The sequence below is a fragment of the Thermothelomyces heterothallicus genome (assembly GCF_042370625.1).
Source record: "Thermothelomyces heterothallicus CBS 202.75 unplaced genomic scaffold P884_scaffold_21, whole genome shotgun sequence".
Taxonomy (NCBI): domain Eukaryota; kingdom Fungi; phylum Ascomycota; class Sordariomycetes; order Sordariales; family Chaetomiaceae; genus Thermothelomyces; species Thermothelomyces heterothallicus.
The window spans coordinates 521,096-542,730 of record NW_027192582.1 but is presented as its reverse complement, the minus strand read 5'-3'; the positions used below and the strand labels follow the sequence as shown (position 1 = coordinate 542,730).

Below are 21,635 nucleotides of genomic sequence, written 5' to 3'. Positions count from 1 at the left end.
GTGTAGCGTCGACCCTCCACTATAGTTATAGTACCGTGCATCATCAACTGACGAGGGGTGGGGGAGGCTCGGGCGGTCAAGCACGTGGAGTACGCTATTCTCGCTTGCCCTGCAGTTGTACGTACCTACGCGGAGTTGGGGCGAGGAAAAAGAAAAAGGAAAAAAAAAAAAAATTCCCTACATAGTAGGTAGCAAAGAAAGAGATCGGGAACTGAAAGGACTAACCTAACAAGGCCAGATCAATGACAATGCTCTCTCTGGCCGGAAAGAAGGCCGTCGTTACCGGCGCCTCGGGCGGCATCGGTTTCGCCATCGCGTCGCGGTTCGCCCAAGAGGGCGCCAGCGTTGTGTTGGCGGGCCGGACGAGGGCCAAGCTTGAGCGCTCGCTGGGAGAGCTGCAAAAGCTTGGAGAGCCGCCGGGGTCGGACCGGTCCTCGCAGTCGCACCGCATCCACTGTTTGGATGTGGGTAAGATGAAGGAGTGGGAGGGACTGGTGAAGGAACACGTAGGCTCCGACATTATTTATTCTCACTTTTGACTATGCCATGTTTCTGTTTCCTTGAGCCTCGTCCATATCCAACCCGTCGCAGAGTGGAGAGCCGCAGAGAAGCTGATATCATGCACTGCAGAAGGAGATCGACTTCCTGGTCAACTGCGCTGGACAGTCGCAACACTGCCTATTTCTTCGCACCAACGAGGAAGCCGCGGAGTCCCTGCTGTCGACAAACCTGCGCAGCGTCATCTTCGGGTGCAAGACGGTCGCCAAGCAGATGGCAGCCCGGCGGGCGGGCGGGTGTATAGTCAACGTCTCAAGTTTGCTGGCCCACAAGGCAGCCATCGGCACCTCCATCTACGCCGCAACCAAAGCGGGCCAACTAGGTAGGTAGACATCATCGGTTGACCCTCTAAGTGGAGCGTCTCAGTACTGACTCGTTCCATGACCGGCAGGCCTGACTACTGCTCTCTCTCGGGAGCTAGCCCAGCATGGCATCCGCGTCAACGCCGTTGTGCCGGGATACATCGACACAGATATGACCGAGTGTGAGTTCTCATGCTTCTCATTTGGTTCCCTCCCGCCCCGCCAATTCCTACAGTAGTATCCTTGTTGTTGCCTCTGGCCACGCAACCCCAGTCATCATCCTTAAATGCTCCGTAAAGGAGCAGCGCCGCTATCGCCAAATCTGGGGACGCCTCAGCTGGTTTCCTGTCGATCGGTACGTGTGCCCAAGCTAATCATACACATCATCACTGTCGCCACGCAAAAGCCCTCGCGAATAAAACCGAACTCGAAAAAAAGATCCCCTTGGGACGTTTCGGGACCGCGAGCGAAGTCGCCGATGCCGTCGCCTTTCTCGCCAAAAACGAGTATGCAAATAACTGTATCCTCAACCTGGACGGCGGGTTGAGCGCGGTCTGAGTGGTGGCTGGCGGCGCACATTCATGTTTGGTGGTGTTGGTTGGTCTCTGGCAGGTCCCTGGGCCGCTTACGACAACGCCTTAGCAACTTCGCTCACGGTCCGCGATGCCATTCTGCTTCGTGACTCGCCGCCACTCTCAGTCATCGTCAATGACAATGGCACCCCCGGCGCTATCGTCGAGGACAACGACATCGCCATCATCCTCAAGGTTCGACGCCGAAGTCTTGGCCTTCTTGACGGACGCGGCATCCTCTGTGCCTTCTGGATGGGGGCGCTTAGCCGGTAATACTTCGGCTACCGCTTCGCTCTGTTGCCTGCTGCCGCTCTGGGCGGAATGTCCGTTCTGGCCATTGCATTCCGGCGCAGGAGTTTTCTTGGGTTTTGTTGGGATCTTGACCTCCTCAGGCAAAGCGCGTTTGATCGGCTTGTCCTCGAGAGGCTCCTTGCTATCAGAGGGTCAGCATGGCAAGAAGTAAGGATGCGGCCAATGGGGGCGTACGCTTCTTGAATGGCGACCACTACATTGACAAAGGGATCCTCATCGTCCTCGTCTGTAATGGTCAAGAAGGAATCTGGCCCAATACCTATTTACGCCATATCGTTAGGAGGTCCCGGAACAGCTTCTAAGCAGTACACCGGTGCTTACCAAGCTCGCTCAACTTCTTGCCCAGGTTGTCCGTCTCATCGGGGTCATACAGAATGCCGACATCATTGCTGATCGAGATGTCTTTCTCTCCGTAACCCAACTGGAGCTTCAAGAAGTCCTCCACGAGGTCATTGAGCGTTGCTCTCGACAGATCGACGTAGGCGCGAGTCTGGAAAACGCCACAGACAGGGCAGTCCGGGTTCGGCTCTCTGGACTTGTCCGATGCGAGGAGCCGGGCGGGTGCGAAAGGCGTCAGGAATACCTCTTTCGCCTTCTCGTACTCTCCTTTGAGCACCTTGAACGCCTCGAGCACGCAAAGACCTGCCACGATGGCATTTGTCGTCGCGATGGCAGGGATGATATTGCCCGCCATTTGTTTGATGTCAAACTTGGATTTGCGTTCGATGCCAAAGATCGTCGACCTGATATTTGCGCTCGCGGCGACAAAGTCCAATGTATCCTCGTCGTCCTTGTCAAACGTAATGATGGCGTCTTGCGTGGCGCCGTCGGGGCCGTTCTTGATGTCGAGGACACGCTTGCTAAGCCGGTCAAGACTATCGTTAAAAACGACTAGGTTCTCTTCCAGCGACCAGATTTTCTGGTCGTTCTTCAGCACCGCATCCTTCGCCGCCATCGCTTCGGAGGCCTTCTCCAACAGCTCCTTATAGTTGAGCGGCTCCGGCGGCTTCCTCGTTTTCCACATATCCTCCATGGACCGCAGCCGGACAATATCGGTGTTGAATACCTTATCGAAGAGCATCTCGTGGAACTCTGGACTGCCGACGGATTCGCGGATCTTCCTCAACGCTTCCGACTCTTTCTTGAGCTCCTCGATCTCCTTGGCGTTGTCGGCATCCAAGGAGTGGTCAAAGGCCGACTCGTCTTCGCTCACCCCAAAGACCTCGTTGAGAAGATAGCTCTTTCCCCAAACTATGCAGTGGATTGGTTGGCTCGGTGTGCTGCGGATTGTGCAGACGGGAAACGATTTGGGCGTCTCTTTTGGCGAGCAGTCGTAGCACGCCGTGACGCCCTTCTTGATCACCTGGACCTGGCCGTTGAAACCAGTAGTTCCGCTCTCAATCAGTGGCACGTCGGCCGCCAAGCACATCTTGTTGACGTGCCTACGGGCTTCCAGGTTGTCCAATGCGTTAAACACTATCCTGAAGCTGCCGAAGCAATCGATGCCGAACTGGGCGTCTTTGATGTTGGCATGGTGTGCGACGATCTTGACCGCTGGGTTGAACTTTTCGGCGACTTCCTTTGCAACCTGGCATCGAATCAGTTAGCCCATGCGGAACTGGAGCGACGGGCGCGAGGACGCCATACCAATGCCTTCGACTTCTTAATATGTTCCTGACGGAAGAGGAACTGCCGGTTAAGGTTGCTGAGGTCGATTGTGTCGAGATCGACAACGTGGATCTCTCCGAAGCCGGTCAAGACAAGGTTTTTGAGGAGTTCACATCCTATCCCTCCGGCGCCGACCATCAACACGCGCGACTGTTTGGCATGTGTTAGCGGCAACCCCGGGCCAAGCTCCATCTCTGAATGACGTCGCGGGGCAACATATGCGATGAAGGTCTGCTGGATGGGAAAGAAGTCGGTCGAAATGAAGAGGAAGTGTAAGATGCGGCGCGATCCAATTAGGACCAAAGAGCGCAAGGGAGTAAGAAGGGCTGCAACATGCTGTTTGTGGAGGGGCGTTTTCTACCGACGGAGGGGCGCCGCGCGAGTAGTTGTCTGGGATTGAATGCGAGAGCAAGAAGCCATAACCTTTCAGGTACCCACCTGCTTAACATGCGCGTTCAAACCGCGACCGAGCGATTGCGAATTAAAACTGTCGCGGGCTCGAGATTGTGCGATGACTGGCACCACGGGCGCAAGCGGCGCAACGGGCGTTGCGCTCCCTTCAACGCCGACTGTTGGGTCCATGATGCTGTGCTCCCAGAGAGGAAACCACAGTCGAGTGGAGCTGAGAAAGGAGGGAAACGGCTTTCGGAAAGAGATTGCAATGGCTTTCTAAAAGCAACCATGGGAGTTGCCGTTGCCCAAGGGGAAAGTGTCGAATTGCCTAGCTGCGCGACACTGTCGCGGTCGCCTTTCACATCCGCGGAGGCAGAGCAAGGCAATCAACCGACTTGAATGGTCGGCTTTCGAACGAAATAGGGTCCCCAGATCCCTGCCGACCCGGCAGCCGCAGCGGAAGGGCGCCTGATTGATTTGTGGCCGAAGTGATCCGAGCGCAAGACCCGCAGTGCCGCGCCGGCAGAATCTTCCGTGCTCCGAACCTCACTCACTCATGTAGTTATGTACTGTAAGGTTATCATAACTTCGAAACAAAAGGCGGCCGACGTTGTAAAAGAGGAAGTCGTGTATTTCGCACACCAACCCACCTCTTCGATTAGCCAGCCTAAATCTCTTATCTGTTGGAAAAACCAAGGGTTTCGTTTCCAGGGGCCTTCTTAATTGGTCGCCCTGCTGAAGCGAAGAATCCACCCAGGAACCGCACACTTTTTCCTGTGAGGCGAGGGAAGGTGGACGTTCCGTACATACCTGCAGGATGTGTTTGTTGCTTTTGGGCGACGCCCAGGAACAACACCATACCTGGTGTCATGCTCACACGACAGCAATCTTTTAGAAACGCTCAAGGTTTACATGATGTACAATATGCTCTATGTAGCCTTTTCGCGCAGCCTCCTTAAAAAATGGCATTTGGCATCTGTTCTTTCTACGTCGTAGCCCACTCACGCAGAGCGGTTGCTTCGCGAAATCTCAGTGCACGCACGGTTCACCCCTTTTTTTCCTCCATATCAGATTCATCTTCTCTCGTCGCCGTCTGTCACAGGAAGACTCAAACCAACCCTTTCCACACCAAAACAAACCCTTTTTCTTCCTCGCTTCGGACAGCTTTTCCCCCTCTTTTCTCGTGTTCCTGTACCGCTGCCAAAATGTCAGACGACGAACCCGACCATGAGCTCCTCGCCCTCCTCCGGCAACACCTGCAGGGCAAGCTCGCGATCGAGGAGGAGCCCGAGACGGGAGTGCTAGAGGGGGCCGAGTTCGTCTACGACAACAGCATCGACGTGTCCATCGACATGCGCTCCTGCAAGAACGCGGCCGCCGCCATCTACGAGCAGATGCAGCAGAAGCGGTACTCGCCCGCGACCTGGTCCACCCACGAGCTGCACCCGGACAGGCGTGTGATCGGGGCCGAGGCCGCCGTCGCCTTCGTCTTCGTCATGGACCTGCTGAATTTCTCCTTCTGGTCCGACCGGTCTGAGACGGAGCGGTTCGCGGTCGAGTACCGCGGCAAGCGCTGGACGGGGTACTGGAGCCTGGTGGCTGGCTTGCAGCGGGCGCTGGAGGAAGGTAGGTCGCTTTTCTGCTCGTCCTGCCGCGGCGGTTGCTTGCAGCGGCACTTTCAGCGGCACTTGCAGCGGCACTTTCAGCGGCACTTGCAGTGGCACTTGCAGCGGTCGTGGGTGTTCCTGCCGTTTGCTTCAGGTGCTTTTTTTTTCAAAAGGATGGATCGGAGCGAGACCCTAATTGATTCATTTTCACAAACAAACAAAGGCATTCCCATCACCGACCCCCATTTCTGGCAAGATGAAGAGGAGTGCACCCTGGATGTCCTGAGGCATGTCTTCCGGTCTTGTACGGATGAGGAGATGCCCCTCCTGGCCGAGAGGTTAGCTTGCTTGCGCGAGGCAGGACAGGTGTTGTACGAAGTATGTTCTTAGCCCTTAGGTGCTGCCGCCGTTTGGTTTGTCTTTGCCTTCTTGTTCGCTCTTGCGACCGCCGGGGGTTGGGGGGGGGGGAAGAGATCTGACTCTGACACGCTTGCCCAGAAATACCAGTGCCACCCCGTAAACCTGGTAGAGGCGGCCAGGGGTTCTGCTGCGCGCCTTGTCAACCTGCTAGCCCGGGACTTCAGTTGCTTCCGCGATGAGCATCACTTCCCGGGGCGACGGGAGCCGGTCCGCATCCTCAAGCGCGCACAGATTCTCGTCGCCGATCTCTGGGCCTGCTTCGAGGGAGAGGACTACGGGGAGTTTCGGGACATTGACAAGATTACCATGTTCGCGGACTACCGCGTTCCTCAGATTCTCAAGACTTTGGGATGCATCTCCTACAGCCCACCGTTGGAGGCAGCAATATACCGCAAGGAGGAAATACCACAAGGCGGGTCTTGGGAGATGCAAATACGGGGTGAGCAAGTCCGTCGCCGGTTGCGCATGAATGTGGCGCTGACACTTTTCCAGCCTGCAGCATCTGGTGCGTAGAGTTGCTACGCAGAGAAATCGTCAGACAACATCCCGGAACACACATAAACGCCATCCTCCTTGACTTCTTCCTTTACGACTCGATAAAACAGATGGAGCAAGAGGGGACGGAGCGCAGTCCACACCACCGGACAAGGAGTATCTGGTATTGAGCCGGAGTTGCTAGATTCTTGAGCGAGTCTTGTTGCTAGCCAGTTAGACTAGACGGTTAGAGGTACCCAGTGCGGATAGAGCCAGACAAAACCTCCCAGGAATCCAAGGGGGAAAAATAGCAAGTTAGATGAGCCAGTTCCCTTTCAACTCCAAAACGCCCACCGCCCTGAAGGGAGGAGAAGAAAAAAACAAATATTGTCGTCATCCGAGCCCTGCCTGATCGCCGTCTTAGACCCCAACCGACCCAACGGCAGCCGAGTTCAGCAGTTCATCCATATGTGCCTTCTCAATCGCCGTATTTCCCTTGGCCTCTTCTTTCAGGAGCACGGCGAGCACCTCGATAGGCGGGTTCAGCCCCAGCCTCTGCGCGCGCTGCCACCGCTTAAGGCGAGTAATACCGACACAGGGCTGTAGCGTCAGGAGCGTTAGCAAATCCATGGATGACAACCGCCAGGTCGATACGAAAAAAAAAAAAAGAAAAAAAGAAAAGGAAGGAAGAGAAAAGAAAGAAAACGTACCCCGTATTGTGAACTGACATCAAAGTACCGCAGCACCTTCTCCCCGGTCGTAAGACCCTCCGTGTGCTTTCTGTGCACCGCTTTCGCCTTCCGGCTGTTCTCGATTCCGTTCCAGTACCGCTCGATCGCTCGGTCGGTGATCTTGGCCGCTTCGATCTCCGCCTCTGATGTTCCCGATGCCGCCGCTACCGCCGCGGGCTGAGCCTTCTGCGGCAGCTCGTCATCGCTGGGGGCCGGTGTCTCCTCCTCTTCCTCTTCCTTCTTCGGCTCCCGTTTGCTGGCGGCGGGCTCGGGCGACGGCTCCGGGATGTATTCCGTTGCGCGCGATGGCGACTTGTACGCTTCTTTGCCGGTCTGGATCGCCTTAGTGACCTTGTGCTTGAAGCTGAGGGTCGATTGCTTGCCGGCGCCGGTGGACGACCGGGTCGATCGGCGAGTGGTGGGCATTGCGCAAGTGACGTCAGGTGGGAATTGTTGGACGGAAAATGAGTCTGGGGAAGAGGGTTCTGCTAGTCTAGAGCCGAGTCCAAGGTTCGAACTTGGAACTGCCAAATGCCCAACTTTGAGGTTGGGGATGCATTAATCATCAATTGGGAGCCTCAGCGTCGCAAGTTGTCGTGAAGGGCTGCGATTGGAATTGCAGCAAGGCTTGGCCCGTCAACGCATGCCGCTGGCGGGGCAACGTGCCGTCACGACCTCGGCGCCAAACCACGTGACTCTCTGTAACGCAATAACTACTGTAGTCGGGCGGGAACATCTGCATAGGTATGTAAGTACATACACTACATTCACGCTCCCTCACCTACGGACGTACCTATGTGCATGATGCCTTGACAGCCACCCAGGCAGGCAGGCATTGGAACAGCCCAATCGCTTTAGATACTTTATTCTGCTTGCAGTTGGTCTTGAACGCGCGCATGTGCTCAGATCCCTGAGAACGCGGCTTTCGACTTGCAACGCACTTTGCATGGGCGCGCACTAGTGCAGTTCTGCAGAGTGCCTACAAAGTACCGGGTGCTCCGTCACGACCCCTGCAAATATACACGGGAAATATACGCAAGGCGGGAGGGAAAGGAGCAGAATTCTGGCCAGCATGGTACTATATAGACAAAAGGCCAATAATGGCAAGCAACCCTTCTTTTGACGAAAGGGGAATCTGACCGGGCATTCGTCTGTTGCTTTTCTCTATCCCATCTCGAAGCCACAGGCGACGATGATGTCTAGTCGGACTCTCGGGCAGCCCTAAGTAAAGATATGAGACTTCTCACCAACGCTCAGGACCCGGTGGCCTCCCTGTAGAAGGTGATACTCCGGCTTGCCCCTGCCGCGCAAAACATCTCGCTCTTCCCCATGCCAGGTCCCAACGCCCGCTCTGTCTTGGGCAGCCACCTCACACTCCACAAGGCCGACTCCGTCTCGCTGTGCGTCGCCACGCACACGCCGCGGGCCACGTCCCAAACCTTGACCTTGCCGTCCAACGCTCCGGTGAGGAGATACTCACCCGTGTCGTTCCAGTCCAGCGAGGTGATCCACGCGGGTCTGCTCGCCGGTGTCGTAAGGTTGCCCACGTGCTCTCCATGCTCCATGTCGTAGATTGCAATCACGCCCGCGTTGCCTGCCGCCGCAAGACGTTTGCACCCGGGTGAGAAGGCAACCGCCCTCACGGGCTTCGCCAGACCTGCCATGAACACGTTAGCAAGCCAACAGACATCCCCCCTCTTCCCTTTCCCAAGGTAAGAAGACCTACCAGAAAGCGAATACACCATCCTCCCCGCATCGTTGTTGAACACGTACACCGCGCCGCTCTCGTGCCCGCTCGCCGTCAGCCGCCCGTCGCGGCTCAGGTCCACGGCCATGGCAAAGCTCCCGCCCCCACGCGCCCCCGTCTCGTACGTCTGGATCCTCTCGCGCGCCTCAATGTCCCACACGTGGATCCGCCCGTCGCTCGTCGTGCACGCGAGATAGCCCTCGTCGGCGCTCAGCGCCACCGCCCACACGTCGCCGCCGTCAGTCTTGCTGGGGGCCAGTTCCCAGTGCAGCCTCCATTCTTTCTGGGAGGAAGCGTTGTCCTTGTTTCTGTTGTTGTTGTTGTTGTCGCCGCCGTCTTCGGCAGGGTTGCCGTAGGTCCAGACCTTGATCTCACCCCCAAAACCTACGCTGGCTGCGACGGCGCCGACGCCGCCGCGCGCTGTGCAGATGTGGTGGCACCCGAGCTTGTGGGCATTAGGAATGGTTTGTTGGAGGGGGAAGGTGGCGTCTGTGGTGCTGTGGACACGAAGGGATGAGGAGCCGCTTGCGGAGAGGAGACAGGTCGGGGTAGGGGCGAGCGAAAAGATGTCTGACGGGTGGGCTGTAGGGCGGTCCGGGTCAGTAATGGAGAGCTCGGGTAGGGAGAAGGAATTGGATCGCGGGGCCGCACTCGCGCACCTTCGTCCACCGTATGCGCGGTGAGGTATTGTTTCGACTGGGGGGAAAAGTCAGCAACGTTTCTTCGTTCCGCGAGTACAATAAGTCCCTTGCCATTGTCACCTCTCCATGAAGGAGCCTTCAAATAAAAAAAAAGAAACAGCTGTGGTTCGGTGCTCGATTCAAGAAGGACTGCGGGGTGCAAGGTTCCATACGAGGTGCCTGACAGCTTGCAGCAGTAGCAATGGTGGGGTAATCGCACATGCCACGCTCGTGTTGCGTGTTGTAGACGAAAGAGTGCTAATCAGGCGTCAGGAGACTTGCGGTGCACTTGCGATCAGCAGTTACCTACGTACTACAATACCTACACACAAAGCACGACAATGGAAATCACAGTTGCATTTTCGACTCCAATTCTTGTCTAGTAGGCATTTCCTGCTGCTGATTTTATTCTTTTTTTTTTTTCTCATTGCCGGAATGGGTTGAAGTGGACAGCAGCCCTTTCCCACAACCACAAAAAGTGGCACACAGACTCATGCTCGTAATGTTACAGTATATGTACCCCAGACCTCCGTCAATGCCTGTACACAATTCAGTGCAAAGAAGTTATGGGCTGGTTCCCTGGCATAAACTCCCTTCCAGCCCGTGTCCACATCACGCTGCCTCTACTCGTGTCGCCCAGACCCCCGACTTCAGTGGGCCTTTGCCTGCGCCTCCTTGTTCATGAAATCTCTAAGCTCTATTTCTCCCGGTCAGCACAGCATCTAGTCGGTGTGGGACTGGGACCAGCTTTGCTTACTTCTGGCGCAGTTCGGGCAGAGGTAGTGCATCCTCTTGACTTCTCCGCATGCGGGACACTTGCAGAGGGAGGTCACGTCCTTCAGCGCCTTGCCCGCCATCTGCCTGTGCCTCTTCTTCATGTGTGAAGTCTTCTTTTTGGGCACCGCCTTGAGGATCGACTCCCAGATGCCTTCGAGGATCGATGGTAATGACGGGAGCCCAAACTGAAAGCCGACGGGAATGGCGAGGGTGAGGGACGGAAATAGGGGGAGCGAGAATTGCCGAACACGGAGCTGTATCCTTGTCGTCGAGAACAGCGTCGGCGCTAGGAGTCGTGGGAAAAATGAGCTGGATGAGGCCATCCTCATCACCGGCGCCGTCAACGCCATTGTTCTTTCGACCGCGTTCGGAATTGGGAAATCGGATTGGCGTCGAGCCGAGTTGAGTAGTACGCGCAGCGAGGGACTCTTAGCTCATCCGAGTCCCCTTGGTTCTGTAATTGCCTTGCCTGGTAAGAGGATACTACCTCTGCATGCCCTCTTGTCGTCGTAGTTGTCCCAGAAAAAAATGTCGGCGACTCGATCTTCCCAAACTCAAAGTTCAACGTGCCGAGCAGGGCTGGCACGGTCCACCAGCGCTCAGACGGTGCTGCAGGCTCCAAGTTAACTAACCCGTTCAGGCTTGTCCCTGGGGCAGGTCCCACAAGCCAATCACGAGCAGTCCGCTTCCCTCCCCTTTTCCCCAGCCAGCTCGGCCAGCACCCCTGGGAAATTATTGCTGGACAGAAGCGGCTTTCGCGAGGGAGGTACGAAGAAATTCCCCTTCAACTTCAACAAACTCACCGACCATACCCAGTCGACCTCAATTCGCTGCCACCGGATCTCGTCACTTCCCGACCCCGACTTTCCGCCTTGTTTCGACGCTTCGAAACTCGCGATCCTTGCTTTGCTCTTTGAATAACTAAGTCCCGTGTGCAGCCGGTTCGCCCAACCGCCAGCCAAACAGAAAAATGGCTTCGGTGCCTCCCGCGACCATCTACCCCCAGAGCCATGTCGGTTTCGACAGCATCACGTCCCAGATCGAGCGCAAGCTGCTCAAGCGCGGATTCCAGTTCAACATCATCTGCGTTGGTCAGTTCATCTTCATCCCTCATCTGCTTAGCTGTCAGCTCCACTCTGAATACGAGCTGGGATTGACGTGTTTCGCTTTGTAGGCCAGACTGGCTTGGGCAAGTCGACACTGATCAACACCATCTTCGCTTCGCACCTTATTGAGTCCAAGGGCCGGCTCAAGCCCGACGAGACGATTCGGTCGACTACCGAGATCCAGTCCGTTTCGCATATCATCGAGGAGAACGGCGTCCGGCTGAGGCTGAACATTGTCGACACCCCCGGCTACGGCGACCTGATTAACAATGACCGGTGCTGGGACCCCATCGTCAAGTACATCAAGGACCAGCACTCTGCGTATCTGAGGAAGGAACTCACCGCCCAGCGTGAACGGTACATTCAGGACACGCGCATCCACTGCTGCCTGTTCTTCATCCAGCCCTCGGGCCACTCGCTCAAGCCGATCGACATTGTCGTGCTGAAGAAGCTGTCGGATGTCGTCAATGTCGTTCCCGTCATTGCCAAGGCCGACACGCTCACCCTGGAGGAGCGCCAGGCGTTCAAGCAGCGCATCAAGGAGGAGTTTGCGTTCCACAACCTGAAGATGTACCCTTACGACAATGACGAGTTTGACGAGGAGGAGCGTGCTATCAACACCCAGATTAAGGTTTGGCTTTGCGAGTTTGGGTTTTTTTCTGTTTGGTGGAGCCGTAGCTGACACGTTGGCCAGAACCTCATCCCCTTCGCCGTGGTCGGTTCCGAGAAGTCCATCATTGTCAATGGCAAGCAGGTCCGGGGTCGCCAGAACCGGTGGGGCGTCATCAACGTCGAGGACGAGAACCACTGCGAATTTGTCTACCTCCGGAACTTCCTGCTCCGGACGCACCTCCAGGATCTCATCGAGACGACTTCTCAGATCCACTACGAGACGTTCCGCGCCAAGCAGCTCCTGGCTCTCAAGGAGAGCAGTGCACAGGGCCACGGCAGCAGGCCGATCAGCCCATCTGCCGAGCGCGAGATGAGCCGCGGCTCGCAACGGGTGGCCATGAACGGTTACTAGGTGTCCAGGTCTCGGGAAGGCTCCTCGAGCCAAAGTGTGTGTTTTTGACGGTCGGATCTGTCCCGAGTAATTGATATCCCGGCAGAAGCAGTGCCAGAGTCGTCGACAGCTGCAGACGGCGTCTGAGGCTCGGGTCTTGGAGGAGCAACAGCGTGGCGCAAATCGATGCGGTTTACAGGTCATACCCCGCTTAGCCTATGGTGTTTTACGTCTTGTTGGCAATCGTATTCCGTTGGTTGGCTTCATTACTTACCCCTATCTCCTTTCTAGTATCCGAAGCTCCTTCGCATCTCTGCTGCCACTTTCCTTTTCTTTTCTTTTCTTTTCTTCTTTTCTTTTCTTTTTTTCTTCTCTTCTCTATTCGCTAATCACCTCAGCCCTCCATGCTTAATAGAGAGCTAGTTAGTTTTCGATACCTAACGGAATGTCATTGTTGTCAGAGGATTGGCAGGGGAGAGACCCGCAGGAGTGCACCTAGCGACTGACAGCCGTGTTACCTTTGGTAACTCACTACCGAACATTCAAAGCCTTCCACCGAGCTCTTCCGGTGTGCTCCCACTTGACTTGGTGGTGCCACAGCATCGGGGTTAGGGTCCACCGAACACTTCAGTTCACCTCTCCTCAACGCGTCCCCAAAACGCGTCTGCAAACCCGCGTTATTTCACTTCTCCTTCCAAAATGGTTCAAAGGTATCAGCCGGTTGCTCCACACCCCTCACCACCACACTACCAAAACACCCGAAACATCTCACTCATGTCAACACTTGAGCATACCTGTACCGCTTCTCACGGCGGCCGACCATATCCAGCACCAAAATGCCCACATCCGCATTCCCAGCAGAGGGGGATCATCCCAATCACAATCCCGTCGTCTCCCTGGACCCCTCTAACCCGCTCGACCCTCGCCCGCTCATAGCCGACATCCTCCGCACGCGGTACTGCGTGCCGGGGTCGGTCTTCCTGGTCGAGTCGGTCGAGCGCTGCATCCCGATTCCCCACCCGGACGAGGACGGTCACCGCGGGGACGGCAGCGGAGGAGCAGCAGCACGACGGCGACGGCGACGGCGAAAATCACGACGGCCCGAGCGCACCGTGCGGCTGCTCCTGGGCGACGGGGAGCTGTGCATCCAGGCTTTTGTGAGGGGCGAGATCCACGGGTTCGTCGACGGCGGCAGCGTGTATGAGGGGTGCTATGTCCGGCTGGATCGGTTCTGGCTGGGGGAGGAGCTGGTGGAGGAGGCGGAAGGGGAGGAGGAGGAAGAAGGAGAAGAAGAAGAGGTACCTGACGACGGGGTGGGGGATCCGGAGTGGTTGGAGAGGCAAAGGGAGAGGAGGAGGAGAAGAAGGGCGGGAATGAGAGACCCCGGTGGGAGGCGGAAGAGGGTGGTGTATCTGGTCGTGGGCGATATGGTTACGGTCGGATGGAACGAGGAGTATTTGGGAATCCTGAGGAGGGAGAGGGAGGAGAGGCAGGAGAGGCAGGAGAGGCAGGAGAGGCAGGAGAGGGAGAAGGAAATGCATTCGCAGGTTGGAGAGGAGGAAGAGGCTGGACAGGAAGACGGAGAAGAAGGCGTCGTTTCCCCGCCCAAAGCGATGGGAAAGCATGCTGAGCAAGACGTTGAGGGGGAGGCGGGAGAGTTTGAGGACGAGGAGGATGACGAGATCATCGAGCGGCTGATGGATGTCGAGGAAGGCGGCCAAGCTAGCAGCGCGGTCGTGGCAGACGAAGCTGCCAGAGCACATGCTCCCGAGATCTCCGGAACTGTCTCTGCGAACGCCGCCTCGAGAGAGAGACCAGACGAATCATCCGACTACCTCTCCGATTCCGACTCGGCTTTTGAGACCCTCGTAGTGTCCGCCGAGCGCGTCTCTCAACGCCGCATCGCTGTTGCCGCTCCTCCGGATCCCCGAGAGGAACTCGGAGCTGCCATCGTCAAGCAGAACCAAGAACACGGCGGCGAAAACGAAAGCCCCGACCATGTTCAACCACGTCCACACCAACCGCAACCGCAATCTCGACTGCAACCGCAACAACCCAAACCCCAAGCCGTCACAAACCCCCGCCCGTGGCTCCCGACCGACGCCACGCAACTGGTCAAGCTGACCCCCCTCTCCCAGATCCCGCACCTCCCGTACCGCCAGAACTGGATGGTCAACGTGCTCGCGGTGGTGACGTCCCTCTCGGGCGTTGAGCCGTCCTACATCGGCCCCTCCTTCCGGCAGCGGACGGCGCGGCTCGCAGACATGAGCACGCCCAAGCAGGTGCACCTGTCGGTCTATCTGGACCCGGAAGAGTTCACGCCAGCCGAGGGCAGCGTGGTGCTGCTGCTCGGGGTGAAGAACCACCTGTTCGAGGGCGGGTCGCTGAGGAAGTACGTCAGCGACCGCCTGGCCAGTGGCCAGAGCTGGTGGGTTGCGGACCCGGGAGAGCTGGGTTGGTGCAGGGCCGGGGTGGAGAGGTTGAGGGCTTGGTGGAGGGAGAAGCAGGGGGAAAATGGGGGGGGAACAGGATGAAGGCTCCCAAGGCTGGAACGACTTGTCTATTCAAATCTCTTGGCCAGCCTCCGGGCCGGCCGCCGACAAGACGCTTTGTGTTGCGCAGGTGAGCGGCGACGACGTGGTGGACGCTCACAATCACGGTTGGTCTGGCTTCATTTTCTGAAGCGCACATACATTGGGATTGTCCCAAACACATCCGGCTTTGAGCCCCTTCTTCTTTCTAATGCCTCCTTATTCCTTCCTACCCGCTTACAGCTTACAGCTCCTCTCAACCCTCCTCCATGACCAGCCAGTCTTCTACTGCCGCCCTCATTCCGCGAGCGCTGCTCTTCTCTCCTACCACACACGCCTTTTCTTACTGATACCAGTTCGAGACCAGCAGGCGGTCGGAGCGAGATGGCCAAAAACCATAAGAGGGACCTCGTCACAGCCGAGGCTGTCATTGGCGTGGCGGAGCTGGGCATCATCATCTTCGGGTTCCTCTACGACGTCAACGACCTGCGTAATGCGGCCCTCGTGAGCAAGCGGTTCTACAACGCTGCGCAGCCCTATCTCTGGGCCGCCATCACCATACCATATCTCCGCACGCACCCCAGCTCGCACGACCAGCATGCCTTTTGGGACCGGTTCTCGTCGTTCCTCAAACGGAACACGCTCTCGCTCTGCATCGACATGCAAAAGATGGCACCCTGTCTGTACAAGAGGTTCACGGCCGGGAAGAGGCGCTGGGAGTCGCACGCAAGGAACTCCACCCGGTCCGTTCTTAAGGCCGACGTGGACGAGCTATTCAGCGAGCTGAGGGAAACACTTGTACGCGCGGAACGCCTCCGCAGCTTCTCGGCGCGGGACGTGCCCCGGGTGCTCGACCTGCTGATCCTTCTCCAGCGCCGTAGGTGCACTCCCCTCTCCCTCTCCCTCTCCCTCTCCCTCTCCCTCTCCCGGAAGTCGCTTGGCGGCGACAGAACTTGTGTTCTGACTCGTCTGTATGACACGCGCAACCAGACCGCGCCGAGATCCAGTGCGTGAACATCACAGCTTCCAAGCACGACACCTTCGGACTCCTCCTCCTTCCCGCTCACGACGCCCCCCACTGGAGGCAGAAGGTGTGGCTCAAGCCGGGACTCACGGTGCCCCTAGCCAACTCTATCAACCTCGGCCTCGACATCGGCGTGGCGCCCGTCTTCAGCTTCCCGAACCTGCGCGCCCTCTCCCTTAACAACCTGCAGTACGATAACCGCTACCCATCCCCCTACTTCGACACCCTCGTGGCAGTCATCAAATGCTCGCCGGCCCTTTCGTACCTGGAGCTCTCTCTGCGCCACCGCATCGGAGGCCTGTCACTGAACGGGTCCTTTTGCCCTAGCATGTACGGCCTTCCCGAGTACGGGCTCCAGGGGAACCCCAACCACGCCATGCGGTCGCTGTGTCTGCAGTACAAAACGGCCGGCGGCAAGCCCCTCGGCCTGCGCACGCTGACGCTCGGCTACGGCTTCGAGATCGCGGACAACGACCTCAACAGCGCCATCACCCCGGCCGGCGTCCCGCACTACCTGGCATACCTCACCAACCTGAAGGCCCTCGAGGGTCTCCACCTGGAGAGCCTCCACGACAAGAACAAGAGCCATCTCCGCCGGCTGAGCGACCGCCTCGGCTTCTCGCTGATCTCATCCGTCTCGGCGCCCTACGCGCGCTGCCTGACGGGCCTGCGCAAGGCCACCTGGCCGTGGAAGGGCGGGTTCCTGCTGGAGCACCTGGCGCATGGGCACGAGCAGCACCTGCGCCACCTCGTCCTCCGCATCGACGCGCCGTCGCCCCGGGACTGGGGCGAGGCCGAAGGGGGTTCCTACCGCACGTGGGTCATACCGGAGCAGTTCCAACTCGCGGGGAACCCCTCCGGCCCGCGGCTGAGGGGGCTCGTCCTGCCGACCGAGTCGATGTCGCCCCGGGACGGGCTGGCGTTCCTCGCGTGCTTCCCCTCCCCCTGGCTGGAGGCGCTCGAGTCGCTCAGGATCCGGATGCCGCCGCTGGTCGCCGGCGAGGAGGCCTGGTCCAGCCTGCGGGAGCTGCGCGGCCACCTCGTCAAGATGCGGCGCCTCCGCCATCTCTGGCTCGCCGACGGGCTCGGGACCTGGCACAACAAGCAGCAGAAGCAGCAGCAGAAGCAGCCGGGCGCCGCAGGCCGCCACGTCGCCGAGCCGTACCCGACCGCGTACTGGTTCCGGTCCCTCTCGGCCGCCATTGCCACCCGCTGGTGTCCACAGCTAGCCTACCTTCGCATCCTCGACCGCGCCTGGCGCGTCACCGGCAGGCGAGAATATGTCATCCTCCACGAGGTGCCCAGGGACCGTCTGGACAAGGACATACCCGACGACTTTGACTTCCGCAAGCCCGAGGCACTTCCAATCGGCGAGAGACATTGGTGATGTATTGATTTGACCTTTCGTATTGGTTCTGTCAGTGGTCTCTTTTTTTTTTTTTTTTTTCTTTCCCCTTTTACATCACGGCTCGCGGCCGTCTAAAAGATAGTCGATATGTTGGATTTCGGATCGGATTGGGCTGTGAGATGGCATTTCGAGTATTGGCAAAAAGGGGGGGGGGGATGATATCAATGGAAGACGCACGACTTGCTTTGGAAAGGAGGAATCGATTCTGAGGTATTTGAGAGCCGACTGTCCAGTTTCAGCTTTTGGCAATAATCATGTAGACTAGACTCCGCGTACCAAACGGTACCCATACGAACGTACCTCTCCTGACGATGGGCACCACTAAAACATCCTCCCACCTTTCCGTCATTCCATCTACAGTACCCGCGGGCGACAATGTCATACATTTGCTGACAGCTGTGCGTGCCATCGAAAAAAAGCGTTTCAGATTATAAGCAGTCGATATATGTGGCAAATGATTGCATGATTGTGTTTCTAAGCCCCCTTTCCCCCTATACACCGCCAAGAAAACCGTCGGGTATCGTAAGACTCTGAAGAGGCCCTGTCTAATGTATGAAAGAGAGAGAAAGAGAGAGAGATAGAGAGAGACAGAGATATGCACAGAGAGAGAGAGAGAGATGCGGATGGGGAGATGCAGTGAGAGAGAGAGAGAGCTACCTTATGCAACAGACCCTTCGCTGGGATCGCACCAATGCAATGCAATTGAATGAGCAAAGCAAGACAAAAAAAAAAAAAAAAACACAGCGGAACGAACCCAAGGCAAAGCAGAAACATCTCTCCCATGGGGAAAAAAAAAAAAAAAAAAGGACGGACGGCGGCAAACATCATGTGCTACCGCCGCTGTCCTCGCCCGTTTCCCCCTCCGGACTACGCAGGCTTCCCGCGCGACTAGCGCTCCGGCTCAGCCCGCCCACGGCCACCTCCTGGCTGACCACGGCCGGGACGGCGCCGGCCTTCTGCCGCGCCGTGTCGGCGGTGGCAGCAGCAGCAGCAGCGTCACCGGCGTCGCTACTACTCCCGCCGGCACCGGGGCCGCCTTCCGCGCCCCTTCTTCCCTGTGCCGCGCGCCTCTCCCCCTCCACCGCGCGGGCTCTGCGGGCCTGGAGCTCGTCCCTCCTGACCAGGCGGCGGAGGGCCTCGCTGGCCTGGACGAGGCCGTCGATGCTGATGGCGTGGTTGGTCATCTGGTGGTTGATGTAGGTGTAGACGGCCGCGGGGCTCTCGCAGCGGAGCAGGGCGGCCTCGTTGAGCTTGAGGAGGGCGAGGGCGACCTGGAAGAGGAAGGCGCCGGCGTCGGCCGGGTGGCAGAGGACGACGTCCCAGACGCGGAAGAGGGCCTCGGCGGAGAGGCAGTCGGTGAAGAGGGAGAGGAACCACTGGAACGTCATGGTCTCGAGGTCGATGGCGAGGGCGTCAAAGTGCGCCGACAGGCGCGGCAGCACCTCGCGCACGTACTGGCGCAGCACCGTCTGGTCGGCGCGCGACGCCAGCAGCGAGTGGTCCAGGTAGTGCGGCGGCAGGATCGTCTCCACCATGGAGCACAGGATCCAGAAGGCGTCCTCGGCCGAGGGCGTGATCAGGAGGAGGTTGGCCACCACCAGGTTCATGCCCTGGCAGTAGCCCACGTCCGGGTTGCGGCGCGAGTAGGCGAGCAGGACCTCGTGGAGCTTCTGGACGCCGGGCCCCTTGCGGAAGAAGATGTTGTCGGTCAGGGTGCGCGTGATGTCGGCCTTGATCTGGGCGGCCACCTGCGGGTCGTCGCTGGTTTCCGGGCGGGCGACCAGGGAGGCGTAGTGGCCGGGGATGCGGAGCGCGTTGGCGCCGCAGCACTCGGACCAGATCTTGGAGCGGTAGGAGACGGGGATGCCGCCGAGCACCAGGGAGCGGAACTCGCTGGCTTTGGCGCGGCCGATCTTGCCCTGGATGCCGAGGCTGGCGACGCCGATCAGCTCGCCGTCCCCGATGCGCGTCTCGGGCATGACGGCGGTGGCGCGCTGGAACCGCGCCTCGGCGGCCGCCGCCGCCTCGCCGTCGCGTTTGCGCTCCGCCCTGACCTTGCGGAGAAAGTCGTTCCACCGGACCGTCTTCTCGCGCTGGAGGGTATCGTGCAAGTTGTTGAGGTTCTCCAGGAGCAGCCGGACGGGCTCGGCATCTTCTTTCGCGAGCGTCGCGGGAGAAGACTGCTGTTGCGGCTGCTGCCGGTGCTGCTGCTGGTCGAACTCGGAAACGGGCTGGATCTCGCTGTCGCTTGGCGTTATTGCGGCCGTGGTTGTGGCGGACGGCAAGAAGCCCCTGTCCTCCGACACGATGCTCGGCGACTGGCCGGGGGATTTGGGCGTCTCGGAAGCCTCCAACACCTCGACGCCCAGGGCGCTGATCGAGGGCGTGTGAGAGAGAAGTTCGGTCGGGAAGGTCGCGATCTTGAGGTAATCCTGCCATCTCTTGGGCTTTGCTTCCTCGCGGGGCTCTTCGGACGAGCCGGGCGTGTCGGGTCGGCCGTCGCTACTGACGCTCACATTTCCGCTGGCGTTGTCCTCCAGCACCACCGGAGACAGGCCGTTTCGGCCGTGGACCATCTCGGCGCGGCTATTCTTCTTCGCATGGCGGGCCATTTGAGCCGCCTCCCGTTGGCGCTTCTTCCGGCGCTGATCGTAGATGAAGCCGAAGCGGTCGGTGAGCAGGTCGGCGCCCACGTGGTTATTGTAGAACTGTGTCAATGTCGGCGGCTGGGCGTCCGCCGGGAGGATCGTGTCCATCTCGACCGGACCGTAGTTCTGGTGGTGCGACGCAAGCTGGTCACCTCCAGGCGTAGGGGCCATGGTATCCCAGCGGTCTTGGGCGAAGGCTCGCGGCGGCGGCGGGACGTCGATGGGGCGGACGGGGCCGGCTGGTCGGCGCATTGCCATCAAGGCCTTCGGGCCGCTGCTCTGAGACGACGCGGCACGGACCGAGCCGCCGGCGTTGAGGCTTGAGCTCGACGGTGTCCTCGTCGCGGTCCCCGACTGGGCACTGCTCGTGCGTCCGCGAGCCTCGCCGTCACGCGCCGTCGACCCTCCGCCCGCCACCAGCCGCAACGCCATGCTCGCCAGGGACGGTTTTCGGGAGGCATTGCTCGAGCCGATGCTGGACGCTCGGCTGGGACTCCGCACGGGCGGGTCCTCTTGGGGCGGAGTGAAAAGGTCTTCCTGCAGGGCCGGCCGTCGCTCTGCCGGCGTGGCCTTGACGACAGCGGGTGGCTGCTTGCTTGCCTCTCGCAGCAGGCTATTTGGACGGCCGGACTTCTTTACCGTACTGCTGCCCCAAAGGTAGTCCTTCCACCCGCGCGCCGAACCCTTGGGAGGCTCCGCATCCGTGTTAGCCGGTAAGGGAACCGAGCTTGAACGGATGGTTGCGTCATCGAAGACGTGGCTTGAAAAGGGATGCCTCATGTCTTCGGCCATGGCATCCGTCACGAGGTCCGAGATGCCTTCTCCCGATGGCCGTCTCGAAGCCCCGTTGGCCTTTGCCTGCTGCTCCACGGCTCGCAGCCGCGTCTCGAGATCCAGGCTGGACAGGCCGCACTCCAGAATGATCTTGCGCAGCGCCCGCTCCCGCTCGTCGGCCCGCCGACGCAGAGTCGAGATCTGGGCATCTCGCCGGGCAAGGTCCTCGGCTATCTGGCGCACGAGGTTGACGGCGCCGTGGCGGGCGATCAGGCGCTCGATATGCTCGTCATCGGCGAGGTGCAGCGCTCCGGGGATGTTGCGTGATGGCGGCGGCGCATCGTCGAACAGGGCGCCGCGCGCGGGGGATACTGCGGTGGCGGTGAGGTGATCCACAATCGCAGACGGCCGGGCCCGTTCCTGCTGACCGTTTCCCTGCTGCCCTTGTCTCTCGCCGCCCTTGCTCTGCTCCGGCTCCTTGGTGTCACCCTGTTCCGGGACGGCCAGGCTCTGTCCCGACGTCTTGCGTGATGAGGTTACCGGCGTCGTGTCGTTGTCCTCGCGGAAGAAGTAGCTTCTCTCTTCGCGTGGGGAGTCCGGGGAAAAGGAAGGAAACGAGGTCAGAGACTTGTCGGACGCGGCGATGGACGACGCCGAGCTCGAGGGCTGTGATGTCAGCCTCTTGCGGGCGCGAGCGGTAGATCGGTGACTCCTGATCGAAGTGGCGGATTGATGAGATATAGAGCGCTCAAGGGGCGCTGCCGCAGAAGACGAGGAAGCAGCCGTGGTCGCCTCCATCTCACCGCGTCAAGATGTCGCATCGTCTTGGGTGGGTGTCCGTGGGCGGCGTTCCTGCAAGCTGCAGAGTGCGCAAGAGCGGGCAGAGCGAGGAGAGTGGAG

The 21,635-nt window shown here is 59.0% G+C and overlaps 10 protein-coding genes across 10 annotated transcripts; 5 read left to right on the top strand and 5 right to left on the bottom strand.

Annotated features, from left to right (window-relative positions):
• Window positions 1-91: 91 nt before the first annotated feature.
• Window positions 92-1,895, top strand: P884DRAFT_248109 (uncharacterized protein). The gene is made up of 5 exons (XM_069440534.1): window positions 92-184; window positions 239-506; window positions 631-880; window positions 950-1,042; window positions 1,267-1,895. Exons 2-5 carry the CDS (start codon window positions 243-245, stop codon window positions 1,416-1,418), a joined length of 759 nt encoding a protein of 252 aa, XP_069295570.1. The 5' UTR covers window positions 92-184; window positions 239-242; the 3' UTR covers window positions 1,419-1,895.
• Window positions 1,556-3,994, bottom strand: P884DRAFT_271652 (uncharacterized protein; the record flags this gene model as incomplete). Its single annotated transcript, XM_069442456.1, has 5 exons — window positions 1,556-1,865; window positions 1,919-2,003; window positions 2,066-3,332; window positions 3,392-3,562; window positions 3,851-3,994. 5 exons carry the CDS (start codon window positions 3,992-3,994, stop codon window positions 1,556-1,558), a joined length of 1,977 nt encoding a protein of 658 aa, XP_069295569.1.
• A 1,016-nt stretch (window positions 3,995-5,010) lies between these two features.
• Window positions 5,011-6,497, top strand: P884DRAFT_206496 (uncharacterized protein; the record flags this gene model as incomplete). The annotated part of the gene is made up of 4 exons (XM_069438720.1): window positions 5,011-5,431; window positions 5,636-5,790; window positions 5,911-6,271; window positions 6,325-6,497. 4 exons carry the CDS (start codon window positions 5,011-5,013, stop codon window positions 6,495-6,497), a joined length of 1,110 nt encoding a protein of 369 aa, XP_069295568.1.
• P884DRAFT_228556 (DNA polymerase delta, subunit 4-domain-containing protein) lies at window positions 6,488-7,635 on the bottom strand. The gene is made up of 2 exons (XM_069439723.1): window positions 7,017-7,635; window positions 6,488-6,906 (listed from the first exon to the last, which is right to left on the bottom strand). Exons 1-2 carry the CDS (start codon window positions 7,461-7,463, stop codon window positions 6,727-6,729), a joined length of 627 nt encoding a protein of 208 aa, XP_069295567.1. The 5' UTR covers window positions 7,464-7,635; the 3' UTR covers window positions 6,488-6,726.
• Window positions 7,636-8,079: 444 nt separating this feature from the next.
• P884DRAFT_248097 (WD40-repeat-containing domain protein) lies at window positions 8,080-9,661 on the bottom strand. The gene is made up of 4 exons (XM_069440533.1): window positions 9,537-9,661; window positions 9,444-9,480; window positions 8,764-9,366; window positions 8,080-8,694 (listed from the first exon to the last, which is right to left on the bottom strand). The coding sequence occupies exons 1-4, from the start codon at window positions 9,537-9,539 to the stop codon at window positions 8,291-8,293; spliced, it is 1,047 nt and encodes a 348-aa protein (XP_069295566.1). The 5' UTR covers window positions 9,540-9,661; the 3' UTR covers window positions 8,080-8,290.
• Window positions 9,662-9,798: 137 nt separating this feature from the next.
• Window positions 9,799-10,795, bottom strand: P884DRAFT_228549 (mitochondrial 54S ribosomal protein bL32m). The gene is made up of 2 exons (XM_069439722.1): window positions 10,222-10,795; window positions 9,799-10,161 (listed from the first exon to the last, which is right to left on the bottom strand). Exons 1-2 carry the CDS (start codon window positions 10,589-10,591, stop codon window positions 10,115-10,117), a joined length of 417 nt encoding a protein of 138 aa, XP_069295565.1. The 5' UTR covers window positions 10,592-10,795; the 3' UTR covers window positions 9,799-10,114.
• Window positions 10,796-11,211: 416 nt separating this feature from the next.
• Window positions 11,212-12,371, top strand: P884DRAFT_206569 (Septin-type guanine nucleotide-binding (G) domain-containing protein; the record flags this gene model as incomplete). Its single annotated transcript, XM_069438725.1, has 3 exons — window positions 11,212-11,332; window positions 11,416-11,978; window positions 12,042-12,371. 3 exons carry the CDS (start codon window positions 11,212-11,214, stop codon window positions 12,369-12,371), a joined length of 1,014 nt encoding a protein of 337 aa, XP_069295564.1.
• Window positions 12,372-13,082: 711 nt separating this feature from the next.
• On the top strand, window positions 13,083-14,884 carry P884DRAFT_286702 (uncharacterized protein; the record flags this gene model as incomplete). The annotated part of the gene is made up of 3 exons (XM_069443848.1): window positions 13,083-13,600; window positions 13,751-13,942; window positions 14,015-14,884. Exons 1-3 carry the CDS (start codon window positions 13,187-13,189, stop codon window positions 14,882-14,884), a joined length of 1,476 nt encoding a protein of 491 aa, XP_069295563.1. The 5' UTR covers window positions 13,083-13,186.
• A 281-nt stretch (window positions 14,885-15,165) lies between these two features.
• P884DRAFT_58782 (uncharacterized protein) lies at window positions 15,166-15,995 on the top strand. The gene has a single exon (XM_069445974.1). The coding sequence runs from the start codon at window positions 15,266-15,268 to the stop codon at window positions 15,893-15,895; it is 630 nt and encodes a 209-aa protein (XP_069295562.1). The 5' UTR covers window positions 15,166-15,265; the 3' UTR covers window positions 15,896-15,995.
• A 2,206-nt stretch (window positions 15,996-18,201) lies between these two features.
• P884DRAFT_312886 (rab-GTPase-TBC domain-containing protein) lies at window positions 18,202-21,533 on the bottom strand (the record flags this gene model as incomplete). The annotated part of the gene is made up of 7 exons (XM_069445220.1): window positions 18,202-18,269; window positions 18,341-20,561; window positions 20,601-20,654; window positions 20,685-21,200; window positions 21,237-21,245; window positions 21,276-21,312; window positions 21,352-21,533. 7 exons carry the CDS (start codon window positions 21,531-21,533, stop codon window positions 18,202-18,204), a joined length of 3,087 nt encoding a protein of 1,028 aa, XP_069295561.1.
• Between the last annotated feature and the right edge of the window lie 102 nt (window positions 21,534-21,635).

Bases quoted from the DNA above. Each gene is read 5' to 3' on its own strand.
- P884DRAFT_248109 (XM_069440534.1), top strand. From the start codon at position 243: ATGACAATGCTCTCTCTGGCCGGAAAGAAGGCCGTCGTTACCGGCGCC. The intron at 507-630 runs GTAGGCTCCGAC...CATGCACTGCAG, and splicing joins AGGGACTGGTGAAGGAACAC to AAGGAGATCGACTTCCTGGT. The intron at 1,043-1,266 runs GTGAGTTCTCAT...GCCACGCAAAAG, and splicing joins CGACACAGATATGACCGAGT to CCCTCGCGAATAAAACCGAA.
- P884DRAFT_228556 (XM_069439723.1), bottom strand. From the start codon at position 7,463: ATGCCCACCACTCGCCGATCGACCCGGTCGTCCACCGGCGCCGGCAAG. The intron at 6,907-7,016 runs GTACGTTTTCTT...CTGACGCTACAG, and splicing joins ATGTCAGTTCACAATACGGG to CCCTGTGTCGGTATTACTCG.
- P884DRAFT_248097 (XM_069440533.1), bottom strand. The intron at 9,367-9,443 runs GTGCGCGAGTGC...ACCGCCCTACAG, and splicing joins CGCGCATACGGTGGACGAAG to CCCACCCGTCAGACATCTTT. The intron at 8,695-8,763 runs GTAGGTCTTCTT...TGTTCATGGCAG, and splicing joins GATGGTGTATTCGCTTTCTG to GTCTGGCGAAGCCCGTGAGG.
- P884DRAFT_228549 (XM_069439722.1), bottom strand. From the start codon at position 10,591: ATGGCGTTGACGGCGCCGGTGATGAGGATGGCCTCATCCAGCTCATTT. The intron at 10,162-10,221 runs GTAAGCAAAGCT...CGGGAGAAATAG, and splicing joins CTGCCCGAACTGCGCCAGAA to AGCTTAGAGATTTCATGAAC.
- P884DRAFT_58782 (XM_069445974.1), top strand. From the start codon at position 15,266: ATGGCCAAAAACCATAAGAGGGACCTCGTCACAGCCGAGGCTGTCATT.